Source organism: Chiloscyllium plagiosum, chromosome 6 (genome assembly GCF_004010195.1).
Source record: "Chiloscyllium plagiosum isolate BGI_BamShark_2017 chromosome 6, ASM401019v2, whole genome shotgun sequence".
Taxonomy (NCBI): domain Eukaryota; kingdom Metazoa; phylum Chordata; class Chondrichthyes; order Orectolobiformes; family Hemiscylliidae; genus Chiloscyllium; species Chiloscyllium plagiosum.
The window spans coordinates 119154410-119164498 of NC_057715.1; the positions used below are offsets into that span (position 1 = coordinate 119154410).

At 46.1% G+C, this 10089-nt stretch overlaps 1 protein-coding gene across 1 annotated transcript; it reads left to right on the plus strand.

The window, feature by feature from the left end:
* The first annotated feature begins 203 nt into the window (after positions 1 to 203).
* rrp8 (ribosomal RNA processing 8) lies at positions 204 to 10089 on the plus strand. Its single transcript, XM_043692587.1, has 6 exons — positions 204 to 573; positions 1341 to 2461; positions 4003 to 4132; positions 6808 to 6914; positions 7352 to 7448; positions 9562 to 10089. The coding sequence occupies exons 1-6, from the start codon at positions 475 to 477 to the stop codon at positions 9673 to 9675; spliced, it is 1668 nt and encodes a 555-aa protein (XP_043548522.1). The 5' UTR covers positions 204 to 474; the 3' UTR covers positions 9676 to 10089.

The window sequence follows — 10089 nt, forward strand, 5'->3', positions numbered from 1 at the left end:
CAGTGGGGAAGGATGTTGGGGCTAGAAACAAAAACAAATATTGCTGGACGAACTCTGCAGGTCTGGTGGCATCTGTGGAGAGAGAACCGTTAACGTTTTGGGTCCCACGACCCTTCTTCAGAACAGTAAGGGTCACTGGACCCGAAACTTTAACTCTGATCTCTCTGCACAGATGCTACCAGATCTGCTGAGCTTCATCAGCAATTTCTGTTTTTGTTTCTGATTTCTAGCATTTTCTTTTCTTTTGGTCTTCAGAAGTTTGGGTTCGTACTGTGGCAGAGGATTGGGCTTCAGGCTAAGAGTGGTGCTGCTCTGGGTGTAGCTAGAGTTCTAACCCTGGTCTCTTGATATATTGATGGGGTCAGTGATGTGCGTAAATGGAATGGTGCTTGTTTTGAGACCCCAATGTTTTGTCGATCATGCAGACAACCCTTGCTCTGCCCCAGCTGACTGTTTCCCTGCCACAGAGGAGAGATGTTTGATGAGGAGGATTGGAACGATGATGTGGAAGCCAGGGCCCTGAGTAAAGCACTTGTTCACAAGACTGAGACTCCCCACTGCAATAGCGACCGAGTAAGTTGCGAACTAATTATCCTTTCCTACAATATTCTTTGTCGCAGATATAAAACTCAAAGTATTTAAAATATTCATTGTCTATAGCATTGAATCCAGCCAATTCCTAATCCAAACCTCCAACTCACCCTCAATGCCATACCTCCGTATTTTCTGCGGTAGCCTACCATGGGGAACCTTATCAAACGCCTTACTAAAATCCATATATACCACATCTACCGCTTTCCCCTCATCAACCCCTTTGTCACCCTTTTCAAAGAATTCAAATCCCTTACAATTCTCTCTAAGACTTTTTGCCCACAACAGAAGTGACTCACCGGCCTATAGTTACTAGGGTTATCCCTACGCCCCTTTTTGAACAAGGGAACCACATTTGCTATCCTCCAGTCTTCTGGCACTACTCCTGTAGACAAAGAGGACATAAAAACCAAGGTAAAAGATAGGTTTAAGAGAAAGGAGTTATAAATAGTTGTTTAATGTTCTCTTTTGGACTTAAAGAATAAAATTGTTAATTTTTACTTTAAATAGTGAGATCTGGGATGGTTCTCTGCCTCTCGAAATTTAAGATTATGAGGCGAGGTGACCTTTTCTGTGTGTCTGGTTTAAATTAGCAGTAGGGTTTACCCTGTGTTGTAACACAATACTCTGAGGACATTTATTTCCAGCCATTCCCATATTCCTATTGGAATAGATTTGGATCAGTAACCTGCTAAGTATTTACATGCTAAGAAGGGGAATCGCTGACATAAACTCTTCCTTCTTATTAGAATGTACAGACACCTGGGGGAAAGATGAAACAGAGACTTCTGCAAACGCTGCAGACTCTTTCTGCAGCAGGAGCACCTGATCAGAATCCAGAGGCAACACAGTCCAAGCCTGAGTATGGAACAGCAAAGAAAGCTAGGCTGAGAATCAAGAGGAAAAAGAAGAGAAGCCGGGGAAAGGAGGAGAGTGAGGAGACTTTGGGTACAAACCCATTTAAAGAGGGTGCAGAAAAAGGAAATGTAGCCCCTCTGAAATCGCCATTTGCGCAAGCTGTCATAAGAAATGAAAAGCAGAGCAGCATAGGAAGCAAGGATATTGGACGTGTAAAAGGTGGAGATGCAGAGAAGGGTGACAGAAGCTCAGCTCCTAGCTCAAAACTGCTGAAGGCAGGTGAACTGGGAAGAAACACGACCCAGGGAATGCTCACCCGCCAACAGTGGAGAAACAAAATGAAAAACAAGCGTCGGAACAAAAACAAATTCCACCCTGTGGTCACATTGTTTGTAAAGAACCAAGGAGATATGAAGGGGAAGACTGACTGTGAAAGGATTTTGAGAAAACTAGAACCTGAACAAGGTGAAGGCAAACATATCACAGACAGACACAAAATTAAAATAAAGCAAAAGAAAGGAAAAGGAGAAGAAGGGAGTGATCCAGCAGAGAGAACAATCTCTGAGACTAACCATGAAAATATGTCTAACCTCAACAAGAGGATAAGAATTCAGAACCAGAACAGTGAGACTGTGACAAGGATTAAGAAAAAGAGGAAGAGAATATGTGATCATCTGTCACTTGCAGAGCAAAGGGACTGTACCTCAGGCAGTTCAGGTCCACTGGCCAGAGACTTGGCACTTGCTGTGGGGGTAAATACCACTGAATCAAGTCCCTCCAGCCTGACCTCAGACCGCTCAGCGGCTTTGAGAAACAAGATGGAAGAACGCCTAAAGTCGGCCCGTTTCCGTTACATTAACGAGCAGCTGTACACCTTGAGCAGTGCAGAGGCTGTGAAGCTCTTCTCTGAGGACCGTGATTCCTTCCAGCTTTATCACCAAGGTTTCACAGCTCAGATGGAGCGCTGGCCAGAAAACCCAGTCGACAGAATCATTCAGTACATCCGAAACAGGTACAGCTGGGCAGAGCACGGGGTTGGAGAGGAGTAGCATGCTAACAGTAGCTCACCACCACCCTCAAGAACAACTAGGACTGGCCTAGCCAGTGACACACTTCCTGTGAATGAATTTTTAAAAACATTGCTGTGCTGGCGGGGGGAATGCTGGGGAGAAAGGTAATGTGGTGGCAACGGGCAAGAGTGAGAGTTTGTTTGAGGTACCTTCTAAATCCAAGAGGAATGAGGGATAGGAGCAGCAGAGATGTGGGCAAGCCTCAGTGTGAAGTACAAAAAAATGAAAGAATTGTAAATAGAAACAAATTAGTGGAAAAACTCGGCAGGTCTGGCAGCATCTATGGAGAGAAATCAGTTAATGTTTTGACAATTTTGACAAAATGTCCACCTTCTTCCTCAACTGAGAACTTTCCAGCACCACAGTTGACAGGATCTTCTAACATGTCCAATCCATCTCGCAACTGTAGCCCTCCCCACCCTTTCTTCCCTTGCACAACAACGATAGGGTCCCCTTCATCTTCACCTACCATCCCACCAACATCCACAACCAGAGGATCATTAGCCACCACTTCCACTACGTCCAGCAGGATGCCACCATCAGACACAGACTCCCCTCCCTTGTCAGCCTTCCACAGCGACCATACCCACCGAGACACTTTGGTCCATTCGTCCTCACTCTCAACACTGCCCCCACCCCCACGGTACCTTCCCCTGCAAATGGACAAGGTATAACACCTGCCAGTTTACTTCCTCTTTCCTTAGTATCCAAGGGCCAAAGCACACCACCTGGGTGAAGCAGCGCTTTACATGCAATTAACGAAATCTAGTTTACTGTATTCACTGTTCACAATGTGATCTTCTCTACACTGGGAAAATGAAGCATTTACTGGGTGGCCGTTTCACAGAACATCTGTGTTCTGTCTGCATAACAGGCCCTCAGCTTCCAGTTGCCTGCCACTTCAACACACCACCCTGTTCCCTGGCCAACATCCCTCTCTCAGGCTTGCTACAATGCTCCAGCCAAGCTCATTCCAGCAGGAAGAACATGCCATTTTCTGCTTGGGAACCCTACAGCCTTCTGGACTCACTATCGAGTTCAACAGTTCTGGGCCTTAAGGTACCTTCTCCCATGTCCTTCCTGCAACCCTCACACACCAGGCCTTGTTATCACGTAGACTGCCAGTACACACACAACTCATTGTTAGCCACTAACAACCCCTGTTACCAGCTATTCATTCTCCTGGGCTGACCACTGTCCGCTCCTTTGTCCAACTGTTCTTATTTCTCCTTGGGGTCTGTTACCACCTATCGTTACTCCTTACCGCCTCCCTACCTTCTGCATAAAAGCCAACATTCCTAGCTATCGTCAGTTCTGAAGAAGGGGCACTGGACCTGAAATGTTAACTCTGATTTTTCTCCACAGATGCTGTTAGACCTCCTGAACTTTTCCAGCGATTAAACTGTTGAGAATGTCTTTTGTTTTTTGCGTTTATTCAGTGAAGGACCAGCCAGCTTCTAAATTCTCTTTCATGCTCCCACAGACCATCCACTGCTGTTGTGGCTGATTTTGGCTGCGGTGACTGTAAGATTGCCCAGAGCGTGAGCAACAAGGTTCACTCATTTGATTTGGTCGCACTCAATGAACATGTGATTGTCTGTGACATGGCGAATGTAAGTATTGATAGAACCCAACTCTATCATCTCCCCGCAAGAGAAATGGGATTTACCTAAGATCATTCAGTCATATCTCTGGGGACAGCTAGGCCTGACTGTCCAGACATTCCTTTGCTAATGTGTAACTGTACGTCCCTGACGCCTTTTGTTCCCGATTTTCCCTATGTCTAAGTTTGTCACTGATTCCACCAACGCTCTCACTCAGTTTCACTCTGATTTCCCCCTCTGTTGACTCTGGTTTCTGCTTGATTTCCCCTCTCTCCCTTGGTCCCAATTTCAACCTGATTCCCCATCTCTCATGATATGTGTTTACCCTGATTTTCCTGTGCTTGCTGTTGTACAATCAGAACATAAGACAAAGAAGTGGAAGTCGACCAATCAGCCCATTGAGTCCCTCTGACATTCACTGAGATCATGGCTGATCTGATCCTCAATTCCAGTTTCCTGCCTTTTCCTCATAACCTTGGATTCCCTTACTGGTTACAAATCTGTTTGTCTCAGGCTTGAATGTACTAAATGACCCAGCCTCTACAGCCCTCTGAGGTAAAGAATTCTGCAGATTCACTACTCTCTGAGAGAAGAAATTCCTCCTCATCAGTTTTAAATGGCTGATCCCTTACTATGAAATGATGCCCTCTGACCCTAGACTATCTCACAATGGGAGACAAGCCTTTTTGCACCTACACTGTCAAGTCCCCTAAGAATCTTTTATGATTGAATAAAACCACTTCTCTTTCTTCTAAATTTCTATGAGCACAGGCCCAACCTACTCAACCTCTCCTTATAAGATTGACACTCCATACTAGACAATCCTGTGTCCAGTGCCAGTATATTTATTCTTAAATAAGGATTCCAAAACTATTCCCAGTATTCCAGCTGTGGTCTGATTCATGCCTTGTGTAATTTTAGGGGAAAGTGAGAACTGCAGATGCTGGACATCAGAGTTGGGTGTGTGGTGCTGGTGGTGGGGGGGGTGGGCGGTGGGCGCAGCAGCGGGTTAGTGGCGTCCATGTTGAGGTTTTTGGCGTGGGCCCTTCATCAGGACTCCTTATTGTGGCGGGGATGGGGTTCCTGGTGGGAGGACTTGTGCCCGGAGCATCGATTCTCCTGCTCCTTGGGTGCTGCCTGGCCTGACTGGCTTTTCCAGCACTACACACTCAACTTTTGTAATTCTAGCAAAACTGCTCTCTTTTTCCATCCAATTTCCTTTGAAATTCAGGCCCACATTCCACTTGCCTTCCTCATTACCTGCTAAACTAGCTAGTACATTAATCATGAGTGAATTTAAACATCTTTTATTTGGGAAAATCAAATTAGAAAAGGTATCCATGAGGTAGAATTCATAGCATGTATTTGGGACAGTTGGCAGAACAATATCTGTATCAGGTGAGGGATCTGGTGGTATGCAATGAAACTGGTTTCATGAATGATGTCAGAGCAAAAGACCCCCTCGGGAATCATGACCATAATGTGACATAATACAGAGTGAGAAACTAGGGCTGGAAACAATTGTGCTCGACTTCAACAAAGATAATTTTTTGGGGATGAGTGCAGAGTTGGTTGGAGTGGACTGGGAAACTTATTTAGCTGAAAATACGGTAGAGGAACAATGGAAGATGTTTAAGGTGGTCCACTACTCTGCTATCCATGTTACATACATCTCTACTTTCGGGTTTCACAGTGTGTCCAACATTACTACTTGGTGTTCTATAAACAGGCAGCACAGTGGCTTAGTGTTTAGACACTACTGTCTCACAGTGCCAGGGACCTGGGTTCGATTCCTGCCTTGGGCGACTCTCCGTGTGTATTTGCACATTCTCCTCGTGTCTGTGTCGGTTTCCTCCGGGTGCTTTGGTTTCCTCCCACAATCCAAAGATGTGCAGGTTAGGTGAATTGGTCGTGCTAAATTGCCCACAGTGTTAGGTACATTAGTCGGGTAAATATAGGGTAGGGCAATGAGTCTGGGTGGATTACTCTTCAGGGGGTTGGTGTGGACTTGTTGGGCCAAAGGGCCTGTTTCCATATTGTAGGGAATCTGATCTAAAGAACTCCCACTATGTTTTCCCCTTGCTCTTTCTTACCTCCTCCCAGATTGATTTTCCATCTTGATCCTTCAATCGAAGATCATTTCTCAGCCATGTAATGTTGTCGACCTGCATGAGAAGTGTTAGCCCACTTCCTTTTTTTTTGTTTGTGTCTCCTAGATATATAATTTGTTGGATATGCAGTTGCCAATTGTTTCTGTTACCACAACTAAACTATACCCAATTACCTCTATTTGTGTATTCAAACCATCAACCATGTACATTGGGATAAAGCACCATTAATTTGGGCTTTTTAGTGTTCTCTATTCTGATTGGACTTGATGTTTGCCATTTCTTTATCTGTCATCTGTGTTGCTTCGCGGGTGGCTCAGCAGTTTGGCTCAGTGTTCTGAGAACTTGTATTTATTAGAACATATTTGCCACCTCTTCTGGATGTAGTTAGGGATGAGCTTGTTTTGTCAGCAACACACTGTTCGTGAAAACAAAACATTTGATGGGAAAAGAATTGAAGGTTCAGGCAAAGAGCAGGGACTAACTGGACTGTTCTTTGAGGTACTCAGTGGGTGCTCTTCTATGATTTTCAAAGAAACTGAGCTTGCTTTTGACATCTTGCTTGTGGTGCTTCAGGTTCCTCTGCATGCTGAATCAGTTGATATCGTTGTCTTCTGTCTTGCACTGATGGGCACGAACCTTGTGGATTTCCTGACAGAGGCCAATCGTATCCTTCGACCAGGGTAAGCCCGGTGACTCCCTCTCATTTAGTAACTCAACACATTGGCACAGGTCCTTTCAACTCCGCTGCATTTTCCTAATCCAACTCTCAAATCCTGCATATCTCTCATGTACGCCTCCTAAAAAGATTTATTTCTATAGCCCCTTTGTGACCTGCTTTTGAATTTTGGAGAGAAGTTAGAAAATGTTTTAATCTGGAATACAGGAGAGCTGAAACGTGGGCTTCAGCTGTTTAACTCTTTTGACACAAGTAACCTGAGGGGACAACAGCAGGAGGGAAGAAAGAGTAGTGAGGGTGGAGAGGCGTGGGAGAGCGGCCATGGACTTACTGTGTGGGTGGATGAAGGAGGAAGAGCTGATCATGAAAATGACCCTGGGGCCGGTGCAACAGGTTCACAGTTGATGTGCTATCCATCTCTGGATCTTTCTGTTTGACCAGGGGGATTCTGAAGATTGCTGAAGTGGCCAGCAGATTTGAAGATGTTCGGAGTTTTACCAGTGTCCTTGGATCTCTTGGTTTTAAACTGATTTCAAAGGTATCGTTTAAAACTACACTTGACTTGACTAATCGGGGGTAGGGATTGTAGTGATTGTAACAAGGTCAGCCAGGTGGACATCATAGAATGTGTTCCCTGTTTGGGGCTGTTAACATGGTTCAGCCAGGTACCCCTGGCTGACTGTTATAAACAGAGTTTCCACTACCGCAGTTAGGCGGTAGTGTGGGGGTAAAAAGGGAGAAAAAAAAACAGGAGTGTCAGAGGTTCTGTTCACTGAGAGCTGGCTCTGAAGGAGATGGATCAGTGTCAAAGACGTGCCATGTGTAAACAAAGGGTGGACTTGGTGACAAATACCAGAATCTATGGAATTACTTCAGCTATCACCTTCATTTCCTTTAATAAATCCCTCTCATCCCATGAGATTAATAGTCCACATTTGAGCAGGTAAAGTGAAAAAAAAAGTTTCAGGGCGTGGCGTGGTGGCGCACTGGTTAGCACTGCTGCCTCACAGTGCCAGGGACCCAAGTTCGATTCCAACCTCTCTGTGAAGTTTGCACATTCTCCCCATGTCTGCGTGGATTTTTTCTGGGTGTTCTGATTTCCTCCCACAATCCAAAGGTGTGCATGTTAGGTGGGTTGGCCAAGCTAAATTGCCCATAGTGTTCGGGGATGTGCAGATTAGGTGCATTAGTCAGGAGAAAATATAGGATAATAGGGTAGGAGAATCGTTCTGGATGGCTAACTCTATGGAGGATCAGTGTGGACTCGTTGGGCCCCAAAGGAGCCTTCCATATCTACCAAAGTTTCACCTGCACTTCCACTGATGTCATTTATTGTCTCCTTTACATTGGGGAGACTGGACACCTTCTCGCAGAGCGCTTTAGGGAACATCTCTGGCACACCCGCACCAATCGACCTCACCGCCCTGTGACCGAACATTTCAACTCCCCCCTCCCACTCTGCTGAGGACATGCAGGTCCTCAGCCACCTCCACCGCCGCTCCCTCACCACCTGACACCTGGAGGAAGAACGCCTCATCTTCCGCCTCGGAACACTTCAACCCCAGGGCATCAATGTGGACTTCACCAGTTTCCTCATTTCCCCTCCCCCACCTTCCTCTACATTGGGGAGGCAGGACACCAACTTGTACAACGTTTCAGAGAACATATCTGGGACACACACAGTAATCTCACCGCCCTGTGGCTGAACATTTCAACTCCCCATCTCACTCCGCCAAGGACATGCAAGCCCTGGGCCCCCTCCACCGCCAAATTCTATCCACTCGACATCTGAAGGAAGAACACCTCATCTTCCGCCTTGGGACCATCCAACATGGGATCAATGTTGATTTTACTAGTTTCCTCCCCTCCCCTCCCCCCACCTTTCCCAGATCCAACCCTCCATCTCGGCACCACCCTCTTGAACTGTCCTACCTGTCCATTTGCCTTCCCATCTATCCACTCCACCCTCTGCTCCGACCTATCTCCATCACCCCCTTCATCTACCTGTCACATTCTCGGCTACCTTCCCCCAGCCCCACCCCCCTCCCATTTATCCCTCCATCCCCAAGGCATCCAGCCTCATTCCTGATGAAGGGCTCCTGCCTGAAACATCGATTTTCCTGCTCCTCGGATGCTACCTGACCTGCTATGCTTTTCCAGCATCACTCTAATCTAGACTCTGATCTCCAGCATCTGCAGTCCTCACTTTCACGTTGTTGGGCTGGAGGTCCTGTTTCCACACTGTGGGGATTCTAAGTTCTGTAGGGATTCTAAGATTCTGATCACACTTAACAGCTGGCTCTGAGAGAGCTGGATCAGTGTCAAGGACTTTCCACTTGGAAGTAAAGGGTGATTTGGTGACAGGATGCTGGTTTTAGGGAAGGGGTGGGGAATGTGTACTGTTGTGGAAGGAGAGCTTCTTGTAATGAGGTGAGTTTCTGAGTCCAGTTTTGGAGCTGGTGTCATGGCAGGGGCTGGTTGGGGATATCGGTGGTCGGAGTTAGTGGTGGGAGTTGGTTGTGGGACTAGTCAGCAGGGATGATCCGGGGAGAGACAGCTGGTCTCTGGAGAGGGGGTGGTCCTGGCCCAGAAACTTCATTGTATCGTGTGATATTTCGGTGCTCAGGCATGTTGTTTGCTCGTTCCCACAGGACATGCAGAACAAATACTTTTATCTGTTTGACTTCATGAAGAATGGGTCTCCTGTGAAGAAAGGGAAACTTCCTCATCTGCAACTAAAGGCTTGCCTTTACAAAAAACGCTGAGATCCTCTGGAGATTGAGTAAACTACAGAATGTGAGAACAGAGATTACGGAGGGAGGGTGTTTCCCCACAGACTGATGTAGAACTGTAGAAAACAAGACATTCGGTATTATTTTTCTGCCTTTTTCAAATGGGATGATTCACAAGGATTTTGTAATACCTCACGAAGAAGGCAGAGTTTGGCCCGTGCATAGAGAAGCTGTGATCTGAGGGTGTGTACACTTTTGGACTGCTCGAGTTGACTGGAATCTGTGCCGGTTAGGTTTCTGTACTTGTGATTAATTTGTAGATTTTGACTTTTGTATTTTCATATAAATTTTGATGATGGGTCATCAAAAGTCTGAGTAAACAGCAATGGCTGAGAAGGACTTTGTAATAAGTCTACAATATTACTTTGCACATTGATTCCAGCTGGC

Bases quoted from the DNA above. Each gene is read 5' to 3' on its own strand.
- rrp8 (XM_043692587.1), top strand. From the start codon at position 475: ATGTTTGATGAGGAGGATTGGAACGATGATGTGGAAGCCAGGGCCCTG. The intron at 574-1,340 runs GTAAGTTGCGAA...CCTTCTTATTAG, and splicing joins CCCACTGCAATAGCGACCGA to AATGTACAGACACCTGGGGG. The intron at 2,462-4,002 runs GTACAGCTGGGC...ATGCTCCCACAG, and splicing joins ATTCAGTACATCCGAAACAG to ACCATCCACTGCTGTTGTGG.